The sequence below is a fragment of the Rhagoletis zephyria genome, unplaced genomic scaffold, assembly GCF_001687245.7.
Source record: "Rhagoletis zephyria isolate East Lansing unplaced genomic scaffold, Rhagoletis_zephyria_1.1 Rzeph_scaffold_02358, whole genome shotgun sequence".
Taxonomy (NCBI): Eukaryota; Metazoa; Arthropoda; class Insecta; order Diptera; family Tephritidae; genus Rhagoletis; species Rhagoletis zephyria.
The window spans coordinates 35,153-59,512 of record NW_016159442.1 but is presented as its reverse complement, the minus strand read 5'-3'; the positions used below and the strand labels follow the sequence as shown (position 1 = coordinate 59,512).

Here is a 24,360-nt window from a genome sequence, read left to right as displayed (position 1 = left end):
GCGTGCGCCTTGATGTTGTCACACAAAGCGGAGGGACCTACAGTTTTACGCCGACTCCGAACGGCGATTGTATTTTTATGAGAAGCTGTTTTTCATGGCAGAAATACACTCGGAGGTTTGCCATTGCCTGCCGAGGGACGACCGCTGTTAAGAAAAAACCTTTTTCTATATTTTTTTTGGGATGTTGCTTTGACCAGGGCTTGAACCCAGGTGCTGATGTGTGAAAGCGCGCACTGCTTACCACTACACCACAGCGGCCGATGTTTGTATTGCAGGTGCTAAAAAAGTGATAATATCTTGTCGCAGCGCATGTTTTCCTGCAGAATGTGGTCGATGCTTGCTTACCTCCGATTTTAATTTGTAATTTGTGGTATTTCAACGTTTCCAACTGAACATGTCGTGTTTAAAAGTGGTCCGTAAAGTGCTTCATGCATATTACGCTGGTGTCTAAATTGTATGGCTTCTCCTGCCGGCAGAACTCTACCCACTTTCTGGCCAAGGCGTCGTCGCGGGGAAACAAAAAAACTGCATTTGGGGGCTTTACCCCTACGGCTGCTGCAATTCAACACAGACACGACATTTTTATAAAGTTTCTATTACAAATAAAACGTTTTTTACTTCAGAACGCACGAATTACTTCGATTTTTCACTTGAAAGTACACAATTCGTTTGCATTACGTTTGCACTTGTTTCTAAACAAAAAGTTTGTTTACGTATTGCCATAAATGTCAAAGTCGGCAAAACCAAAGTAGCGGTTTCGGGAATGCGTCACCTTCAGTTCATTTCACCATGCAAACAAAACCTTGTTTCAGTTGTAGGTATGGTCGAGCACAGCATGAAAATAGGTCCCGTATAGTTCCTGAACCCTCCATTTTTTGTATACCAAAAACCGTNATATGAAGCACGGTGCAGCGAACAAAGGTGGCGCCGTCAGTGGTACCGCTACTTTGGTTTTGCCGATTTTGGCAGTTGTGGTAACTTTTAAATAAACCTTTGTTTACAAATCAGCGAAAGAGAAATTTGAATTATGAGTGAAGAATCAGTTTAAATTGTGTTAATTTGCATTTTGTGAGTGATTTTTGAGTTGAAGACTGCGTAAAAACTAATACAATGAAGTGCTGTGTGTTAAATTGCGATAACCGTCAAGATGCAAGAAGCGTAGATGCAAGTGTAGCGCTGGGACGAATCGGTGCATTTTGTGTACATAGGGCACGGCAAAGCCGCTCCCAAAATGTTTCTCTATTATTATATTAACAGCATTTCCTCACAATGATTTTGTTTCTGCTCCACGCAGCCTCCATTAGCAAGTTAGCTTATCAGTCCCGCAGAGATGCTGCTGCAGTTTTCTGCAGCAGCCTTAATTGCAAAGCAATGGAGTGCACTACAATGTTCACTGTTCTCTAATAGATTAGGTGAAAAATGCAATATTTTCGCATTTAGCAAAATTAAAACACGTTTTTCGTAGTAAAGTGAACTGCTTTGGCTGTTTCAACTCGTTCTTCTTTTCGCTCTATTCTTTGTTTACTTGTGGTACGCAAATGTCAACACGCAGGACGGCGCAATCTTGTTTTCTATCATTCCAAAGCACAGTATATACAGTAATAAACCTTTTTGAGTTCTCCTCGGTGGTAAAATCTGATCAGCGTTGATAATGAGAAGGATCATGCATTTTGTTCATTCAGAGTTGTATACAAAATTACTGTGGTAAGAAAGGGAGCAACAGCCGTACTATGGCAGAGTGGCACAAGTCATGACTGTGTAATAATAACGGAAATTAATTGCAAAAGTGTAAAAACATTGCAAATTATTGTCTATTATTACAGATACTAGTACAGATTATCATAGTTCAGTGTATAACTTGTTATATTACACCGTACCAATGAACATAAATATCAAGAAGGGGCAACTCGTTATAATTGTAGCGAAAGTTAGAAGTGAGGCTCACTTTCGCTACAATTATAACGAGTTGTCCCATCTTGTTATCTATGAACTGTTAAATGCTGAAAACGCTTATAACTTGTAGATCACTCAAACTTGGGTGTGCTTAATGAACTGTCTGGGCGGATGGCAGGCATTGGGGTCTGTATAACTATACAAACCTTGTTTTTTTTTAATAAAGACTTAAATATATTTCGAAATTTAGAATATTGCTTGATAAATTGACAAAATTTACGTTTTACACATAAATATAATCTTATAATGGATTTTTTTTTTTAATTTTAAACTTACATTTAAGAAATTTATTCAGTGCTATATTTACGATTTGAGTTTTCCAGTTTACGAAACACAAGCGTTCATTATGTACTTAACTGTTGATATTATTCTTCATTAAGCATGAATATCAGCATATCTTAAAGATGAATATTATAGTTAACCTACATTTTGTTCATAAATAATACATAATTATGTGTATTTTATCCTCGAAGGGAAAATTTCTAATCATGAGGCGAAATTCCCCACAGTAAGTGTTGCCGTGCGTGCAAAACGAAAACGCTCCACACAACCCAAAAGTACTCCTCGGGGGCCAAATGTTGAAAAACTGCGAAAAGGTTTATTACTGAATATACTGTGTTTTTGGGTTAAGAAACGCTTTCCAGCAGAAATTAGTGATAATTTGCGATAATTATATGTTAAGAAACAAAGCTATTCAGTAGGACCGCGGCGAAAATCTAAACTCGCCTTGAACACCACCTTGTATAAATTCGCCTTGCTTCATTTGCTGACGGCGAAACAGTAATAAAAGAAACATTGAAAAAATATTAAATTGAAAAAATCTGTGTGATCAGGAAAAACTAGTGACAAAAGATTTTGGGAACGCGTTTTGCTGCTACAGAGGTACCTACCATATAAAAGCACGAAAAAATATAAAATTTAACACTGGGTCAGCCAGAAATTTGCCAATTTTAGGCGGGTTATGGATGGTTTTGGGACCGGGATTGCGGCCTCAAATGAATCGCGATATTTAACAGCCAAAAAGGAAGACTTTGCCTACAAGGACACTTCCATTGTCGACAATTTAGTAAACAAGGACATTGATTCGATGTCGGATTGTGCAGCGGGTGTAGACGATTTACGGCAAGTGCATTTAGATGCACTACCAGATGAGATATTGGAGTTTATACTTACATATTTACCACCTTATAAAGATTTGAAATGCTGCAGTTTAGTCTGTAAACGTTGGAATTCTGTGGTGAAAAGTAAGTATTAAGTGCACCAAGGAACAATATCAAGATCGTTCATTATGTTTCACATTATAGATCTAATTCGTCGGTCCAAAATAAACCTTCATAAAGGGCTGCTAGACTACCGATTACGATGGGAAGTTTTTTCGCAGCAAACGGCCGCGAAAGTAGCTACGCGTAAAAATACATCAAATAATCTTACTGCACCTCTAACTACACCGCCCATAATCGCTGGCCGTTTCTCGCATTCTGCTGTTAGACATGGAAATTCGATGTATGTTTTTGGTGGTGGCTCATCCTCGGATACCACATTTAATGATTTGTGGCGTTTCGACTTGTCTGAAATGATTTGGGAACGTCCGTTATCAATGGGTTCGTATCCATCTCCAAAGGGAAGCGCCTCTATTGTATGCTGGGGTGAACAATTGGTATTATTCGGAGGATGGCGTTATCCATCCTTGCATCCACCCTACCAGCCTTGGTGCCTGTTTGACGAACTCCATTTCTACGATTTGAATAGCAATCGTTGGACATTAAGGATCACTTTGCCAAGCCCCCCTCCTATGGCTGGTCACTCGGCTAGCGTGCATGGCGATCGAATGGTTATTTTTGGTGGATACCAAATTGCAGACGGCGTGAATAGTAATTCTAATGAAACATGGTGCTTGGATCTGAACGAATTAAAATGGTGGCAGCCACGTTTTATGGGTAACACGAAGCCTCCTCCACGCTATGGCCAATTTCAGTTGCTTTTGGATGAGTGTCACCTGTTGATTGTTGGAGGTTGTGGTGGGCCAAACAGTGTATATTCGGACGCCTGGCTATTGGACATGTCGCAAGAGGCTTGGCTGTGGCGTGCCATACCGATACGCAACAAAAAATTCGGTGCAACGCACATGTGGTGTAATCCTGCCTGCAAGATTGGTTCAAAATTGGTAGTGCTAGGACCTACTCCTAATATGCCGCAGAATTTTCAAATGATGAAGCAAATGCGAGGTAATGTTGGTGGATTTAGACTACCGGGTGGTGGGCAGATAGGTAGGGGAGGAGGTGCCGTTGAGATGCCAGCACCTCGTTATGGTGCTGTGCAACAGCAGAATAATCGAAACAATCCTTTCGATCGACATCGACTTTTGGGTGGTGATTTGCAAATTGGTGCAGTTGCGCTAAATCAGCCTCCTCTTGCCCAGGGACTGCACCCACAACAAAGACTAGATAATGCACGATTACGTGGACCAGATGAGCAATATTTCGCCAATCGTCGCGCAATACTACAGCAAAATCAACATCAGGCTAATAATATTTTTAATAATAATAATAGCAATAATAATAATATTCAACCGCGTCGTGGTCGGCTTGGTGACTTACATGTCAATATATCGGCTTCAAATGTGGTGCCTATCGAAGAGCGTAATCAAAACCGTCCATCATGTTCGAATTCCGTAGTAGCATCCCCTTCTTCAGTTCCTACGTCAACACCGTCATCATCATTAAGTGCATCCGTATCCTGTATGAATGGGATTTCTTCCCCACGAAATGATAACGAGTCGAATTCGGCTAGAGATGTAGGGGTCCCAGTTTCTGTCAGTGGAAACAACTCTAATGACATAGAAGCGGCAAATCGTTTGCAACGAAACTTGGCATTGCGTTGTAGGGATAACGAACCTTTGTTGCCAAAACGTTTTGATGAATTGTTCGAAGTAAGTAAAAGTAGACTTAGTGGTCATATTTATATCATATGTAACGCTCTTAAAATATGTTTTAATCCGATTTACACTGTCATAACAAGCGTGTGTGAAGAATTAGATTCGTGCTAATGGTATCTTCCGGACCGGAATAGGCATGTATCCGAGGGATGTCATTCGCACGAGTCTAATCCTCACTTGCATACATATACGTATTTCTGGATAACACATGGCTTTACGTCCGATTTACATATATGCACACAAATGTCCAAAAACATTCAAAAAATAGGCAAAGTATGTGTACCCTTGGTCAATGGAAAGTATTCTTTTTTAGAATTTTAGAGTTTATGTGTAAAATTTGTTGTAACAGCCCATTGGGTATTAAAGTTGTAAACTTGATCATTGCAACGTTACAAAGTTTTAAATTTCTCTAGGATCGACCATTTGTCCTAACTCGTGTTTGTCGAAATTATGCTTTGTACAAAGTCGCATTTGAAAACCACTACTTCACCAATATATTAGCTTCAGTATCTATTAAAAATCAGTGTTTTGAAGAATTTTAGTTTTTACAAAGATTCATAACTATTCTAAAGAAAAAAATTGTAGATAGGCTATATTAAGGTAACGATATGTAAATACATACCTTTTCCAAATTCGAAGTCCATAAAACAAAACAATTTATACCAAGAAAAATATTTCTTTCAATTGTTTATTAATTTTTGTAAATTATTTTGTATACGTTTCCCATGGTGGAATAATAACAAGGTGTTGTCAGTTACTTAACCTCACTTTTTCGGCAGGTCTATTCCGGTCACGCATTTTAAAGTAGTAGAAAAGGTATTAATTATTTACTACTTTTAATCCGTTGGTGCATACTATTTTAAATTAATTTTAATTTAGCTCAATATTATGACAACGCAGCAAAAGTTATCTTCTATATATATAAAATAATACCCGTTTTCGTTGTTCGGAGTTAACTCAAAAACTACTGAATAGATTTCAGTCAAATTTTCAGAGGTTAGCCCTTGCATATATGGTCCTATTATAGGCTACCAGAAAACTCGGTAGGTGGCGCTGGGATCGAGTTATTTAAAAAAAAATGTATTTATGAACCGATTACTTTTAAATTCAAAATGTAAGCTACCAGCATGATGGCAAAAACTTTACCAAAAATAGACCTGCTAGGTGGCGCGGGAGTCGAGTTATTTATAAAAGTCGTATTTATGAACCGATTACTTTTAAATTCAAAATGTAAGCTACCAGCATGATGGCAAAAACGTTTACCAAAAATAGACCTGCTAGGTGGCGCGGGAGTCGAGTTATTTATAAAAGTTGTATTTATGAACCTATTTTGTTAATACACATTCGAAAAGTTTATTACTTTCTTGATGATTTTTTTTCATTCGAAACATATTCAGCCTTATCATGAGTTACATCTTCCCTGAACCGGTTCACTTTTCGCCTTTGGTTTCCATGGGGGGAATCAAAATTTTCGCGTAATTTACTCAGGATAAGGAAGATTACATACATAAAATGATAGCCATTTCCGTTTTTCGGACTAAACTCAAAAACCACTCAATAGAGTCCAGTCAAATGGTCGGAGGTCCTATTATAGGCTACTAGAAAACACGCTGGTGGCGCTGGAGTGGAGCTACTTATAAAAGTCGTATATATTATCAGATTTCGTTCAAATTCTCTGCGTGACTACCTGTATGATGAAAAATTCCTTTGCTAAAAATGGACCCGCTGGAGTTTAGGTATTTAGAAAATCCGTATTTTTTATAAAATCTGATAGGAATTCATAATGCGTATTCATTTCATGACAAGCAAAGGTTTTGCAGAAAAGGCACCCAATGGATGGCGCTGCACCTGAAATATATAGAAGCCCCCACGGGGTTTGTTCTGCTTTGACCCTATGTTTATCTTAGACGAATTTACTTTTCAGATGGCTAAATCAAGAATGCGTTAGGTATGCATATAAAGACCGTAACACTGTGTAAGCGTGATCTTGCATCTACCTCCGATTGACGAAGATGCTCGAGGCGGCCGTTATTATAGCAGTAAGACTCAAAGAAACCAAATCATAAATACTAAGACGAATTGTAAAAGTGGCGAATTGACAAGGAAAGATTCGACCACATATGTCCAAGAAGGCACACGAGGGGTATATCAATGGCTTCATTTGAACGATATTCATGAGATCACACGACTCATTTAGCCAATGTACGCGAAAAGTTTAGGACTGGTATGGGTTACATGGTACACCGGACCAATACTGAAGTTGCAGGATCATAGAAGAATATTACGCACGCTCGGCAGAGACCTCACAGGTGGAAATAAGACCATCGATAAAACTCATGACATCGAAAGGGATTAGTATTCCATATGGTATCACAGCTTCAATTCTTGACCTATGTGTGAGGATGATTCTGCTCTTTATCCGTTTCAATTTTTGTATTGGCCAACGCAAAAACTCTTATTAGGCGCCGCGAAGCAAGCTTGCATTGGCTAGTTTAATATAAAAAATCGCCTTTCCATACGACTTTTGTGTACGTCTTTTTCTATTGATAACCACGATATCTTTTATTTTTTACATTTTGAGGACAAAAATTATACAAATCCATCAATTTTAAATATTAATATCGTTTTGAAAACACCAAGTTCTTTAAAAATCGCGATAAAACGAATTACTAAAATGGAACATATTAGATACTATTTCCCAACGAATAGTAGTATAAAATTTAAGATCTGATCAGCACTGAAAATAAGCATGCCGATCTTGTCAAAATTACAACAAACACGTCGCTACTGACAACACCTTGTTATTATTCCACCATGTACGTTTCCAAAATATTGGGGGCTTATATTCAGTACCCTCTATCTGCAATTTTCACAAAAACTGCTTGGTGATGTTAGAACCCATCTGGGACTTACCTGCCATCACTGATGTTAATCCTAACTTTGCAATTTAATAGTGAACTCTTCTGTAAAGCGTTATGCAAGGTCAGCATTAATATCACCGATGACAGTTAAGTCTTAGGTGGATTTTAATATCAGAATCCACATTTTTGTTAAAATTTCAGATGGAGGGTATTGAATATAAGCCCTCGTTATGCTCAAATATTCCAAATATGCTCCCAACATTCTCAGTTTAGATACATAAACAGTAGGGTGGCTCGAAAATTTAATTTTTCTGTTGTTATTGTTGTTTTCGTAGCGGCACTACTACCCACCTATTTCGGTTCACCTTTCAATCATTGTCGCCAAGCTCAACCAACGGTAGGCCCAGGAAACGGGCTGTTTCAATAGGGTAGGGTCGAACCAAAGGGATAGGGGTGTCAGCTGAGTAGGATTGAGCAGACATATGAAAAGATGTTTGGTGTCATGCGGAGAATCTCCACATGCCGGGCTCTCATTATGGATATTGAGGTCGAATCTGGACAGGTAGCTGTTAAGGCGGCTGCAGTATCCAGACCGTAACTGTGCCAGCCGGTTCTACGTACCGGAATGACTGGGGTTTTACCCGACCCCGTTTAGATCGGCGATACCATTCAATCATTTAAGTTTTCTGGGGATGAAGTTGCACACAACTCAGAACACAGCACTCCGGACAGCGTCCGGGTGTCTTCTGTTATCGCCAAAACATCACCTGCATGACGAGGCGCAAATGCTCCCCATAAGTGGGCACAACCCAATGCTCTGCAAGCAATTCTTAGTAGGGAGCCACAGACGTGGACACCCGAACATACGCTTGCAGAGTAGCCCTCGCCAAGACATGTCAGAAGGCATCTATACGAACTGACGGACGAAGTCCAGAGGTTCAAAAAGCAACCTCTGGACCCGACAGCATATCTTTCTAGCCCTGAGCTGCATTCACAGGGAGTCAGTTTCAAGTTACGTAGACTCCAGGCCTGTGAATGCCGTTCTGGGCAAACAACCACCTGACGAGGATGAGACGGAGCTTCGTCTGCCTCGTGAGACTCGGACCACAATAGCCCTTCGCTCTGGCTACTGCAGCAGGCTGAACTCATACCTGAGCATACTAGATGCAGATATGCCCAATAAGTGTCCGGCATGCGGAGAGACACCCCACGACTCGAAATATCTTGACGCATGCCCACAAAACCCCACACAGCGAACGCCCCTGTGGATAGGCCGTATAGAGGCTGGACGCTTCTTGGGTCTTCCGTTAGTTGAGCTTGACGACAACGACTGAGATACATCCGATCTCGGCGGGGTTGTTGTAGCCGCTGCAACAACTACAGCAACAAGAGCACTGGTCGAATAAGACCGATTCTTGTTAAAAATTCAGGGCTCAGCAAAAAGGTTTGGTTGTTGGTGGATATTATTAGATAATGAATCTGTAAACGAAAACGACAAAGTCAAATATCATCTCTGGCTGCCCTTTAATTTATGGTTACTCTCAAACTTATCTGTTTTTCAACCAAATTGTAATTGTTGTGTTGATAATTGCACTGGTCTTTAGTCAAAAGGTGTCAAGAACAGCATTCATATTTTTGGGGTATATTTAGGTCCCTGGATCTAAATATACTAATCTATATTTAACATTTTTGCAAATTTGGGAACATTTTCGGGAGCTATAATAGGAAAACCTTTATTTTCAATCACCGTGGAAAATTTTCATGTTTGCAAATGAATATGGAAACACTGAACTAGCTCAAATTGGACAAACACTAATTAGTTTACTTATTCAGCCCAATTCTGAATATTCCCAGAGAGTTTGCTCTCCGGTAATTTCTTTCTCCCGAGAAAGAAATCCTCCAATAATTAACTCCCATGGAGTAGCATTTTCCCCGAAAATTTGGGAAATACGTACAATCAAGTCTATCATTCTACATGTTGTCTAAGTTTTGGTTTTTGTCGTCGCCTATTTGCCCCTACCAATCCATTGAAAGAATTAGGTATAATGAGAAATATACGGACAGAATAATATTGATTGCAGGATTTCAAAAGACTAAAAAGTAGAAAAAAATAATAGTTTAAAAAAACTAAAAACACGCTTTTGTTACAACAAGAACTAAAAAGTATAAAAAATTTATAGATATAGCGATTAATTTAATTTAACTTTTTAAACAAGGTTAAAATAGGATTAAAGTGATTGGCCCATAGTCATAGTCAAAATAAAGTCGACTGTAAAGATAGTTGCAGTTTTTATACCCGAGCGCACTTGTGCACAAGGGTATATTAATTTTGTTCACATAACGGTTGTTTGTAACAGCCAAAACGAATCGAGATAGATATAGACAAATGTATACATAAATGATCAGGATGAAAAAAGAAATCGATTAAGCCATGTCTGTCTGTCTGTCCGTCTGTCCGTCTGTCCGTCTGTCCGTGTACACGATAACTCGAGCAAAAATTGAGATATCTCAACGAAATTTGGTATGTAGGTTTCCCTTAATCCAAGGTAGGTTGGTATTGAAAATGGGCGAAATCGGACTTTAACCACGCCCACTTCCCATATAACGGTAATTTCCAGAAATACGAAAACTGCGATATTTTAGTAACTACTGAAGATAATTCACTCAAAATTGATATTTACAATAATTTTCAGACGAAAAATAAGAATATTATAAATTTTTGGAAAATGGGCGTAGCCACGCCCACTTATGGTTACATGTGTATATCTTGGTAACCGCTGCACCAATTTCTTCCAAACTTGGCACAGTTGTTGGCCTTGGTACAGCATAAAAAACCGCCGAAACTTTTTAAAATCGGACAATAACCACGCCCACATCCCATATAACGGTAATTTAGAGAAATACAAAATCTTCGATAAATCATTAAATATTGAAGCTAATTTATTCAAAATTGATGCTTGCAACAATTCTTTACCAAGAAATACGTTTATGGTAAAATTTTGGAAAATGGGCGTGGCACCGCCCACTTATGATCACATATAAGTATATCGGTAACCGTTCTACCAATTTGTACCAAACTCGGTATGGTTATTGTACTTGCCACGTGTAAGCAAAACGTTGAAAATTATTGAAATCGGACTAAAATAACGGCCGATTCTCATATAACGGTAAATTTAAGAAATGCTTGAAACTTCAATATTTCGAAATTGAAGGACGCTAATTTACTCAAAATTGATACACCTCGGCTTACCATCTAGCGGAAGGTTTCGGAAGGGTGAAAAAACATATATTTAATACTTGCGCCGGGTATTTAATGTTCGGCTCCGCCCGAACTTAGACTTTCTTACTTGTTTAACATAATTTTCAATGGGATATCTGTCGCTATACCTATAAATTATTTTATACTTTTTAGTTGTTGTTGTAAAAAAGCGTGTTTTTAATTTTTTTAAAACTAAAATTTTATTGAAGAGTTTTGACGTACTGGTTCCGAAAATGATACTTAAATGCCGCTAAACTATCGCGTTCACCTGTTTAGATTAAGTTTTTTACATTCAACAAGCTCAGTAGAGCTTGAAGTTATAGCTGCTATTTCGGAGACCACCACATCTTCTCATCAAACTTCTTCACTGGGATTCGATCCAACGACCCCAGCGTCCAAAGCCAGTAGTCTATCCATTGAGCTGAGTTCGCCACGTAAACTGTTGTTACTTTTCCACTTTTTGTTAAGCCAACTACAATCAAGCGCAGCTATTCCGCTGCTATTTACACTTGTTCATGTGGCTGTTGTTTTTTGGTTTTTCTTAATCAGCCTCATTGAGAGTCGAATCGTATCGAAAATTTGACGTCGTTGCCTAAAATTACCACCCGACTAGTGTATTAAAACAGAAAAACTTGGTATCACTGCATAGTTTTCGACGATATTCGTCGTTAACTCATTTTAGCGCGACAGTCGACAATGCCGATGTCGATTCGTAAATACGCAATGAGGCTGAATAATTATATTTTTAGAATGTTTAACTTTTAGGTGTGTTCGTCCTTAAGTTATTTGTTTTTGTTATTTATGGCCTTATAACAATTGTGTTCAACAATTTTTTTGAGCTTGAAACCGTTTTTAATGCAAATTTTTGTGGAAAATATAAAATGCAATAAACATTTTTGCTTTGCTACTTCCGAAAAACTGTTCTGGTATTCAAAATAATGAAAACTGTGATTTCCGTAAGAAAAGAGCGTATATCTTGTAAATTTAAGCGGATATCAAAATTGCTTTCCATATCTACATACATTCATCAGGCAAAAGTACATTAAGTGCCATTAAAACATATTGAATTGTCCACTGGGTTATAGGTAATTTTGATCAATTTCGATCAATTTGTGAAAAATTTCATGAAAATGCCGAACTTTAGGGCCTTTGAGTAAGGATTTCAGTGGCAAAAATACATCGATGTTTTTCTTTGATTCGATACATTGAAATGTACATCGATATTTGTCGATGCATCGAAGGCATAATAATAAAGCCCGCGTGCGTTATTTCACCTTTATTGTGGCTCTTGTCTTCATTTTAGAATATGTACCACACTGATGCCACACTGGCTCAGTTATCGCAAAAGTACACATACATACACGCATTTTTACTTGAAAATAAGTGTGTAGTGGTTAATATGTATACGTTGCCATCTCCGTACAGCTCACTTCACCTCGCCTAGCACGCTCGCGTGCTCGCAGTTTGCCCGCGACGTCGATAACCAAGACAAAAGCTGTGCATCCCTAACTTATGGCATCATTTTCATTGTTCCGATTCGATTTTTCTTTCTCGAGATATACCAGTTTTAATGCGCAGTACTTCGATATTACGTCGTAAGTATGAGTCATCATAGCATGTGTAGAGGCTATTCAATCGTTATGAGCGAAAAATTTTGTGTATTGATTTATGTATGTATTCTTGTAAATATTGTTAATTTTTTGGTTTTGTTAAATTACAAACTGTTATGAAAAAATCATCTTTTGATTAAAAAAAAAATTGGTGCTTTTAGTGTGATAAAACGCTTTTTTCCAAGTTTTTGGTGCTTTTAGAAAATCAAAAGTTGGCAACACTGATCGAAGGGCATACACATATACAGTGACGTGCAAAACTGGTTTAACACTTTTTGTTTCAGCCACCGCTATATTTCCAAGTTCTAACGACTTTCATCCTTTTGTTGTATATTCTTGTTGGTACATCCCTACTCCCTCTCTCATAATGATTTGAAGTCAATACAACAACAATAAAAAAACCAGCAGACCAAAATGTAAATTAAGGCAGGTGTTACAGTTTTGCACTCACTCTCAGTTTTGCATTTGACAGTTATCTTTTACTTAGTTGGAAGTCAGATGACTTTTTTCTATACTGTAATTTATTGAAGAAGTGATCACCAATAAATAATATGGTGAATCAGGAAACATAAATGTAAATAATAGATTTACTGCGAAAAGGCGGGACCGCAGGAAAAATGGCAAACAATTTTGGAATTTGCCACTTAAAAATGTTAAGACTTAGAAAAAATATAGCCTAAAGTGTTCCCAAGGACAGAGGAAGTCTGTTAAAAAATATTACGGTACGATATCTTGTGAACTTAGAAGCAAGTAGCGATGCAGCCACTATTACAGAAGCGCTTAAGGTATTAAACTTTAATGCAAATCAATAGACAGCGAGGCGAAGAATTTCCAAATTGAGCGCGAAGGCATCATAAAGAAGAAAAAAGCAAATTTGATCATAATACATGTGCGAGTGTGGCAGCATTTCGCTGCATCGCACGAAAACTGAACCGTTGCCTATTGGGATATGTTAGGCCATTCAGAATGCAATAAAAAAACANCGAAACTGAAACAGGCAAAGGCAGGTGAACATTGTGTTAGTAGTTCTTTTTTTCGTGAAAATTGTTAAAAAGCTCTTAAAAATATATGAGTGCAAAACTGTAACATCTGGCTTAATTTACATTTTTGTCTGCTGGTTTTTATATTGTTGTTGTATTGACTTCAAATCATTATGAGAGAGGGAGTAGGGACGTACCAACAAGAATATACAGCAAAAGTATGAAAGTCGTTAGAACTTGGAAATATAGCGGTGGCTGAAACAAAAAGTGTTAAACCAGTTTTGCACGTCACTGTATATGTNTATATTGCTAGTACAATATGACCACAATGAGTGTTCAATTCGAAATTGATTGTAGAATTATACGTGTATATTTGTAAACTACTACATAGAGGCTGAATTTCTTTATTCATTCTGAACGCTTGGAATAAAGTTTTTTGTTTACTTATTCTTTAGAACGTTCCTGATGATATGTTAACGTATATTTCAAACAGAGTTGGGCATTATTCGAATAAATTGTTATTTAGATAATTATTCGAATAAAATTTTATCCGTAATATAATTATTCGCAGATAACTCATTCACGAATAAATTATTCGTGAATAAATTGCTTGCGAATAATTTATTCGTTATTTTAAATAATGAATAAAAACTCATTTTTAACACATTGAGCCACCTTTTACTTTTATTTCTATTGTCAAGGATTGTGAGTTAGCTGAATTCTGTTTACTATTTTATCAAGAATACTAGCCCATTCCCTCTGGTTTCGCGGCCCCTGATAAGATTTTTTGCGTTGGCCAATGCAAGAATAGCGTGGAAAACCAAATATGGGTAAAGTAAAAATTCTTAATTTAGGTTGAACAACTAAAGAGCAGAACCCTTCTCACACATATTTCTGCCAAAAAAATAGCGCTCTGATGCTATATGCAAGAAAAAAAACCCTTTCAATGTCATGAGCTTTACCGATGGTCTTATTTCCACTTGTGAGATCTTTTCTAAGCGTGCGTAATCTTCTTCTATGATCTTGCAACTACAACATTGGTCCGATGCGTCAACCTCTAGTCTTATGTCATGTAGGCCAACGAAAGTCCTTATAAGGAAGCTGAAGAGCACAGATGTACGTTTTCTATTAAGGAGAGCCAAAAATCCTCAATGTAAAATTTGGCCATTGATATACCAACAGTGGTCTTTAATGCAAGGATGTGATAGAAACTTTCCTTGCTGATTCGCCACTTTTAAAATATCCAAGAGCTGGTTTCCTTGAGTCTTACTGCTGCAGCAATGACCGCCCGAGCAATTTCATCAAGCGGAGGTGGATGCAAGGTCGCATTTAGGGTGTATGACGACGTGAGACATCTTAAATTCGTATAACAAAAACATAAAAAACAAAGTAGTCCAGACATATGGGGTTTCTAATGATTTCGACTGCAGCACCATTATGAATTGCAACCTGATTGTACAATAAATAGGAATTTTCGAAATAACCCAACTGCAGCGCCCCCTAGCGGGTCTATTTTTCGCATAAGTATTTTTCATCCTGCAGGAAGAACACATTTTGAATTTGAACGAAATCGGTTCATAAATACGGCTTTTATAAATAACTCGGCTCCATCGCCACCAAGGAGTTTTCTAGTAGCCTTTAATAGGACTTTATGCGCATGGAATAACCTCCGAAAATTTGACTTAAATCTATCTAGGGGTTTGAGTTAAATCGCAACAACGAGAACGGTTATCATTTTATACATAAATATTTGTACATATCTATATACATAAATTACTTGTTTTATTATTATTTTATTCGTTATTCGAATAATTAATGAAGATAATAATTATTCGAATAACAAATAAAATAATTTATCCGTCNGAAGTGCCATATCATAACAGGAGTGGTTCAGGGAATTCAAAAAACAAACACAAATTTGAGAGTCTCATGTTTACTTCNAACACATTCTGTTTTTTCCGGCTGTGAAATGAGATTATCCGGAATGTATAAAGAAACGCAGCCAGAATGAAGTGCCATATCATAACAGGAGTGGTTCAGGGAATTCAAAAAACAAACACAAATTTGAGAGTCTCATGTTTACTTCAGCTGCAATGTATATCGAGCCCTGGACGCGAAAATAAAGTAAGCGAACTTTTTTCAAAATTTAATTTTGATTCATAAATGCTCTTAGATCACCCGCATCAAAAAGTAATTAAAAAATAAAATATATACATTACTTTACCAGTTAGGGCTCGATATGTCGACTTTCTCCGATGATCTTCGTTATTTGGAAATCCGAAAAATTGGAAGATAGAAGATCTTTTCCTAACCAAGACAAAACTTATTTACACATAAAGCAGTGTAGTATTTTATATGTTGTCCGAATTCAATAAAGCACGCTATTCGATTCCATTCTATGCTAATTGACGCCAATTGGAAATGCCAGCTGATGCTAAGTCCTTCTCCAACTGGTCTTTTTATCCTCTGCCACCACCAACGGCGTACAGCGTTTCTCATAGATTTACAAAAATTGTATTTTTTGTTAATTTTTCANAGTGTAGTATTTTATATGTTGTCCGAATTCAATAAAGCACGCTATTCGATTCCATTCTATGCTAATTGACGCCAATTGGAAATGCCAGCTGATGCTAAGTCCTTCTCCAACTGGTCTTTTTATCCTCTGCCACCACCAACGGCGTACAGCGTTTCTCATAGATTTACAAAAATTGTATTTTTTGTTAATTTTTCAAATGAATTGTTTTTAACTAAGAATTTTTGAAGCCGCTCCTGAATTTTCAAAAGTAAAATTGTCATTTTGAGTACATTCTCTTATCGGATCTCTCTTTCTTTTTTCAATATTTCGGCACTCTGATGTTGGGGAATGTACTTTGAATGTACTAGCAATATAGAAGTATTACATATATGGGCATACATCAATACATCGATTTGCATAGGATTTCTGAGATAATAGTTGCGTTCGATAACAAAATTAGCCAACACCAGCCAGCAATCAAAATCAAGAGAGTAAGCGAAAATTCTCTCCCAAAAAGAAGAAAAAGCAAAAAAGTAAACGAACAGGAAATTAGCCATTACTTGCAAAAACCGGAAGAAGAAGACACACCAGCTGACTTTGTTTATGTTTTATTTGTAAACAAACTAAAATTCATGTTGCCTCCATAGAAGAAAAAAGGAAAGTGAACGTTCAATGTTCGCCAGGAACATTTCTAGAAGTAAAAACTAGTTGGCGCTATCATAAAGTCACATAGCAGGCAGCCAAAAAGCATATAAATACCAAAACTCGGAAAATGCAATTTTGTTTGTTTACANGCATCAAAATGAACGCTTGCTCTCTCAATTTTTGTGTGTTGGATAATTTTTTGTCGTTATCGAACGCCAGCCAGTAAAAATTTGGTAAAACTTTTACAAATTTTTGACTTGTCGAACGCACCTAATGTTTCACAACAAAATATGTTATTAGCACAATTGTACAAAATTTGAAATAAATAAACTGAGCTAATTATTTGGGTGGGGTCATATATGTAATACTTCTATATTGGTAGTAAGCTAACATCTCAATGTGTAAGCATTCCGAAATCAAAGCGAGACAGTCTAGTACTGTTTTTGTCAATGTATTGTGTACTTGAGTGCCGTTTTTGTAAATGTGTCGTGTACATGTTTATTTATAAACGTATGTGTTCCTTTTCTTTCGTACGTGTTTATTGATATATCTGTACTGTAGTGTTTTCGGACGGTACTAGCTCTTACTGCCAATATAGGAGTGTTACATATATGGTTGGGTTTAGTAGCGCCCCCAACTATTTCGGGCTATTCCGTCCAAAGGGGTGGCTCGATCCAAAAAAAAAATTCCACACACTTGTAGTCAAGGGTCTACACATTATTTTAACACCCGCTTTTGTAATTTTTGGTCACTAATTTATTTACAAATTGGGTTAGAAATATGCCCTTTTTTGTAAAATTCGGAAATTAGCGTACATTTATCACTCCTATTCTCCTTAAAGCAGCCACTTCACCAATATATTTTTGTATTCCCCTTCACTTTACACTTTACTCGATTAGTTATACCTTTCTTTACGACTTTAATATTAACCAATTAATCACAATTCATTAAATAAAAACACCTTCAAAATTACGTCTGACGTCGGTTGCATATGCAAATTAAATGGCGGAGTTCAGCTGTCAAACTCCAAAATATGCAAAAGAATGAGAGACAAAAGGAGATAGGATATAACCCAGTAAGCATTAAAAATATACAAAGGTGTTCTCTGCAAAAGGTGTCCAGCTTCTTTTCTTCGCAAAACAGAAAAAGGATTCTATTTTGTGAGGGTTATAATTCCTAAGTGCGGCCGAAGGCCGCCTACGCAGAAAGGTTTTCTCTGCAAAAGCTGTTGAGCTCCTTTTCTTCGCAAAACAGAAAGTGAATTCTACTTTGTGAGGGTTATAATCCCTAAGTGCGCCTACGCAGAAAGGAATTCTACGCAAAAATACATTTGTTAAAAAGATTTTATTTTTTTTTATAAAAACTTGTTTTTTCGATTTTTAATTAACTTTTTCTTCTTTATTGCCCGATATCTAATTTGGCATAATTTCTTTTATTAAAAAATNTTTTATAAAAACTTGTTTTTTCGATTTTTAATTAACTTTTTATTCTTTATTGCCCGATATCTAATTTGGCATAATTTCTTTTATTAAAAAATCCCACGGTTTCTGTTAGTTGGGTCCACTTCAAACTGCCCAGTTTGCCTAAGAAAATTCCGTGTTTCCCCCTTTTTCAAACGGTTTCCTAGGGGCCTGAGGGAGGAGCTCAAGGGGGGTACGCCTTTTTAGAAAGTGGAGACTGTCCCCTTTCTAGTGGGGGAGGGCGGGTTTGGGGGCCCCCCACCAAAGGAACATTGCTAGGGGAAGTCTTGCTTTGTAGCATAACAAAAAATTGCCTCCATAAATTAGGGCGGAGTGGTTCGTAGCAAAATTTTCGAGGTGTTTAGCAAATTCNCTGTTGAGCTCCTTTTCTTCGCAAAACAGAAAGTGAATTCTACTTTGTGAGGGTTATAATCCCTAAGTGCGGCCGAAGGCCGCCTACGAAGAAAGGTGTTCTCTGCAAAAGGAGTTCAGCTCCTTTTCTTCGCAAAACAGAAAGGGAATTCTACTTTGTGAGGGTTATAATCCCTAAGTGCGCCTACGCAGAAAGGAATTCTACGCAAAAATACATTTGTTAAAAAGATTTTATTTTTTTTTATAAAAACTTGTTTTTTCGATTTTTAATTAACTTTTTCTTCTTTATTGCCCGATATCTAATTTGGCATAATTTCTTTTATTAAAAAATCCCACGGTTTCTGTTAGTTGGGTCCACTTCAAACTGCCCAGTTTGCCTAAGAAAATTCCGTGTTTCCCCCTTTTTCAAACGGTTTCCTAGGGGCCTGAGGGAGGAGCTCAAGGGGGGTACGCCTTTTTAGAAAGTGGAGACTGTCCCCTTTCTAGTGGGGGAGGGCGGGTTTGGGGGCCCCCCACCAAAGGAACATTGCTAGGGGAAGTCTTGCTTTGTAGCATAACAAAAAATTGCCTCCATAAATTAGGGCGGAGTGGTTCGTAGCAAAATTTTCGAGGTGTTTAGCAAATTCAAATTCTGCGATTAATTTTAAGCAAAAATGGCGAACGAACTGTACGAACTGAGGGACGAAGTCCGGAGGTTCATCAAACAACCTTTGGACCCGACAGCCTATCGACAGGCCTTGAACGGCATTCACAGAGAGGTAGTCTCGAATTATGTAGACTCCCGACCTGTGAATGCCGTTCTGAGCACCCAACCACCAGACGTGGACGAGACAGAACTTCGTCTGCCTCGGGAGACTCGGACCACAATAGCCCAACTGCGCTCTGGTTACTGCAGCAGGTTGAACTCATCCCTGAGCAGAATTAACGAAGATGTTCAAAACGAATGCCCGGCAAGCGGAGAACGCTCCATGACTCACAGCATCTCTTCGCATGCCCACTGAACCCCACCCTACTGACGCCCCTGTCCCTACGGGCAGATCCCATCGAGGCTGCACGCTTCCTGGGGCTACCGCTAGTAGAGCTTGACAACGATTGAGGGACTAACCGATCCCTGTTGTAGCCGCTACAACAACAACAACAACAACAAGCTATATACCTAAAATTACGTTTGACCCTCCCAATTTTCAAAAGAAAACAGCGATATGTACATAAGCATGAAGCTCTTTGAAATAAAAAAATATGTGGATATATTTTTTGTATTTTTTTAAATAACACAAAATATAACAGGTTTCTGATTAATCAAAAATTATTACTCTTTAAAGAATTAGGCTTCGATTAATCAGCTTGTACGGTTAATTAATTAATCACACATCCCTAGTATTTAAAAATGTATAAATACGTATGTATGTATAATTGGGAAGAAAAACATGAGCACATATGTATGTAGATATATTATGTATATCATATATCATATTTTCAGGATCCTTTTAGGATGGCAGCATTTAACGTACAAACCAAACCTCGCAGCGTTTCAAAGGATCACAATGAGCGTATACGTCGTATGGAAGAAAAGATGAATGCTTTGAGAAACTCGCGGCGTAGCGCAATGATTGGTGAACCTAAAGCAATAAAAGAGCCCTCTCCAAAACGAATCAAGAGAAACGTTCTTTCCTTATTCGTATGTGATCTCTCAGCGGCAATGGATAAAGAAGATCCTCATTTACAGTGGGTGGAATATAAAAATTACGGTGTTATACCCGGAGCCCCTGAAAGGTTAATATTATCAACAATGGTTGCTGGGCACGGTGAATTGATACTGTTTGGAGGTGTGCATAAAGAGACTTTGGGAGAGATTACACATCAGGTTTCGAACTCGGTTCATTTCCTAAGCGCACCGCGCGAAATAATTTAAGCTATCTTAAAGGTAAATATGGGACAACAAAAAACTTACTTCAATCCTCGTATTAAATTAAGTGCAGAACGAATGGGGAATATAAGCCTGCCTAGCCTAATATGTACATACATATGTATATGTATCTTACATATTTATGTATATATCGCACATTTAATAACAAAGATATTTATTTAAAAATTTTAATTTAGCTACTCACAAACACAGTTTTACGCCGATTTCGAACGGCAAATGGATTTTATGAGAGCTGTTTCATAGCAGAAATACACTCAGTCTTTTGCTGTTGCTGGTCGAGTGGCGACCGCTATTAGAAAAACCTTTCCTAATTTAGATGTTGGTTGTGCCAGGGATCGAACCCAGGTGCTACGGAGTGGTAGCACAGAGGAGTGAACCATTCAGACACAGCGGCCGCCGCAATTCATATGGGCAAATCTTAAAAATAGGTACACTCACAAAAAAAAAATATTTTTAAATTTTTGAGTTAGACGAGGAATAAACATGAAATAGAAAACAAAAGAATAAGCTGGGTTCAAATTACGTTGTTCAAGTTGTAAATTTTGAGCAATGATTTTGAAAGATGAACTCACTTAATTGGGACATTCTAAATTGAATGGCCTCCCCCGTTTTACCAGATTTTTTCCGGTTTTCGAGATAACGGTTTTTGAAAATTTGATTATATTTTAACTATTTTAGAAATAACTCCCTCAGTTTTGAAGTAGTTTTACTAAAATTTTGCACATAACGGTTTTTTTATATTATCTTAATTATTCCTTAAAATTGTCGAAATGGGTGCACTTTAAAGTATAGCTCCAATGCAACTGATTACTCAGATATGTGATTTTGCGCTATAACTCTAACTTCATATCTGAATAATAAATTGTATGCGTGCTATATGTTAAAGTGAACCTATACTAATTTTTACCTGCTTAATTTGAGGAGTTATAACGCAAAACAACGTCTCTGGACAATCAGTTGTATGGGAGCTAGATTTTAGAGTGAACCGATTTCGATGATTTTATGAGATATGGAAGGAAATATTAAAATACAAGCGTGTGCAAAATTTTAGTAAAATATCTTCAAAACCGAGGGAGTTTTTTATAAAATAGTTTAAATTTAAGCAAAGTTGAATTTAGAAGGCTCCAATTAAGTAAGAGCAACTATCAGAACCTTAAACCTTATTAAAAGTACTAAATCGGGGTTTTTACACACTTCTAGAGAACATTTTTTTTAAGCATTTTACAGTTATATGCAACGTTATAAGGACTAGCAGTTATAAAAATATTTAGATCGTTTCGACGTGTTTTCCAAGTGTGCCTTCAATTAATATATTTTTGGAATAAAAATTGCGCTCAAAATCGCAGAATATTTTATCTTTAAAAGTTGGTTTATTCTGAAAGCACACCTCTTGCGAAGATATCAAATTATTCGTAATTGTTTGTAGAATACAGTACATACTTAAAAAGTTCTTAAAATTAAATGCTTCAAAAACTATACGCGATAAACCGATAATTTTGAAAATTGTGGAGTTACAGACTTTGTGTAACTTGCCATTTCGTTATTTTTTAATGCATATGAAGTATACACATAAGTGCTAAATGCCCATTAAATTTCAAATCAGAATATGGTGTGCTTCAAAAGTTATGACATAATTAATTTGCCCCTCCTAAAAATTACATAAAAAATTCACTTGTTTTCATAATTTTTTTAAATTTAAACACCTATAATTCAAAAGTTATGCAGCAAATTGATCCAAATTTTTTTTAGGCTTCAAGTCAAGGCACATTAAACAGGTAGTATCAGTAGAGCAAAAACAACATTTGCGTGTATTTTGTTGTTGCTTCTGGTATCGAAAGTGTCAAAAACTGTTCTGAATTTTTTCTTCTAAATCAAAGCGTGCCATGTGAAATACAAAAAATTATAAAAAATAAAAAATTGAAATTGGAAAAAATAAAAATTGATGCAACTTTCTTTCCTAGTAAATTTGTTTGCTTCTCGAAGCATTGATCCATCCTTTGCAAGGCCCAGTAATCAGCGGTCGTGCTGCCGAGTTGGGCGAACGTTCCGAAAGCTGCTATTCAATCGCTTGTTTTGTATGGGAAAAGGTTTCACATGCAAATGGATTTTAACAATTCAGAATTTTTGTGAGAAAAAATTAAAAATATTTGACATTTTCGAGACCAAATAATTTGAAAATAAATCTAATCAGCTGCTCTACTGATACTACCTGTTCAATGTACCTTGCTTCAAGTATACGTTAATGAATTATATCCAAAGGCAACCAGCTTGATATAGTTTCAAACAGTGAAAATAAAGCGAAATAGCACCAAGGTTACCTGTTTTTTAGACTTGCCCACATTGTTGACATAAAAAAATATATAAAGACACATATCTTTGCCATTTTTGGTAAGTTTAGTAATCTGTTTTACTAAGCAAGCTTACTAATTGTTTGATGAAATCTCCAAAAACGTAAGTTTTGAATTTATTCTGTATATTATTAAACGTGCGATATAATTTTATTATTGAATCCATTGCTTGCTAATTTATGAAATTACTAATGAAAACAGCACATTTCTTTAACGTTTTTGTTTATTTTTCCAGAATAAAAGACATAAAACATAATTGTGCTGGTAACTGCTGTTCGATTCTTGTTTAAAAGGTCTAAGTGATATAACTGATAATTTTCTTAACCATTTTAAGAATATCTAACTGTAATAGAATTAAGAGCGTTTCACTAAGGAATATTTGAAATGTGTAATATTTAAAGAATATACAAATATGCTGCCAGGAAACCGCAAACTCAAACCAATATCTCATTGCATGATATAAGGCAATGTATGTAAATAGTGGCACATTTGACAATTGTTTCGTCCACCAAAGTAATTAATAAAAATTATACAGTGAATTTAAAAATAATAACAATAAAGATCTAATCGATTCGTTTGAGATTACATTTTGATCCCCTGTGTAAATGAAATTGCCTTAATTACTGGTATTAAATATTATTGTATTCAAATTGTAACGTTTCAGTTTCCTTTGAATATAGCCAATAAAATAGTTTAAACTTAAAATGTTTAAAGGCTCTAATTGGAAAGGTTTTATAAATCTAGATATTTCTTGTAGCTTCGCCCGCAGCAGCCATTGAGAGTCAATTTCTATTTTTGCAGTAAAGCAAATCAGGGCTATCACTGAATCCAACGTAGGTTCGATTTTCGTGAAATCTACGAAAGTACTAGGTAGATATTAAATTGAGGTGTTCACCGCGACCTGGTGGTCTATTGTAACCTCTGCTCTTTACAATACTTCTTCTAAACCTACACTGAGAAAAGAGTTTAGTTACGTCAACTAAATATGTTTTCCTCAACACATGATTTTGTTATAGTTACATTATTTGGTTTTAGTTACCAAATCATGTGTTGAGACCAGGGTACGAAAATAAACTGTACAAAACAATTCCCATTTGCTCATCGATCATCATATCATTTGTGGCTTTGTACAGTTTTGTACATAGTCAGAAACAATTTGTAAGATTCACTGTCATTTTCCCCAACGAGAAACGTTTGCTTTTCGTTTGTGACAATTGTTGTTTTATACGTATGCGAACGTTTCACCCTGCAAACCAAAGTTCCCGAAATCTTAACGAAATCGTTAGGAGTGTCTCATTTCTGTAACGTTTTTTTTTACGAATTTTCAAAGAAAATTATATGAAGTGGTTGGCACGAACTCGTAAGGAAATTTCTGTACGAAAAATAAAGAAAATACTGGAAAAAATCTGAAAGATATTCTTCACATAGCACCATTACTTTCGTTGCTTCACAGATTTTCTTCCGAAATTTCGTAAAAGAATGGAAGTGTGCGTAA

At 36.7% G+C, this 24,360-nt stretch overlaps 1 protein-coding gene across 2 annotated transcripts; it reads left to right on the top strand.

Moving 5' to 3' along the window:
* The first annotated feature begins 2,731 nt into the window (after window positions 1-2,731).
* On the top strand, window positions 2,732-23,439 carry Fbxo42 (F-box protein 42). Of its 2 annotated transcripts, none has more exons than XM_017621110.1 (5): window positions 2,732-2,835; window positions 2,891-3,197; window positions 3,258-4,882; window positions 20,071-20,514; window positions 23,101-23,439. In XM_017621110.1, the coding sequence occupies exons 2-4, from the start codon at window positions 2,915-2,917 to the stop codon at window positions 20,500-20,502; spliced, it is 2,340 nt and encodes a 779-aa protein (XP_017476599.1). In that variant the 5' UTR covers window positions 2,732-2,835; window positions 2,891-2,914; the 3' UTR covers window positions 20,503-20,514; window positions 23,101-23,439. The 2 variants fall into 2 exon arrangements, with proteins under 2 accessions (XP_017476599.1, XP_017476600.1); XM_017621111.1 differs by having other exon boundaries at window positions 2,887-3,197.
* The last annotated feature ends 921 nt before the right edge of the window (window positions 23,440-24,360 follow it).

Excerpts from the sequence above, each read along its gene's own strand:
- Fbxo42 (XM_017621110.1), top strand. The coding sequence starts at position 2,915 with ATGGATGGTTTTGGGACCGGGATTGCGGCCTCAAATGAATCGCGATAT. Across the intron at positions 3,198-3,257 it reads TTGGAATTCTGTGGTGAAAA|ATCTAATTCGTCGGTCCAAA; the intron begins GTAAGTATTAAG and ends TTCACATTATAG. Across the intron at positions 4,883-20,070 it reads GTTTTGATGAATTGTTCGAA|GATCCTTTTAGGATGGCAGC; the intron begins GTAAGTAAAAGT and ends TCATATTTTCAG.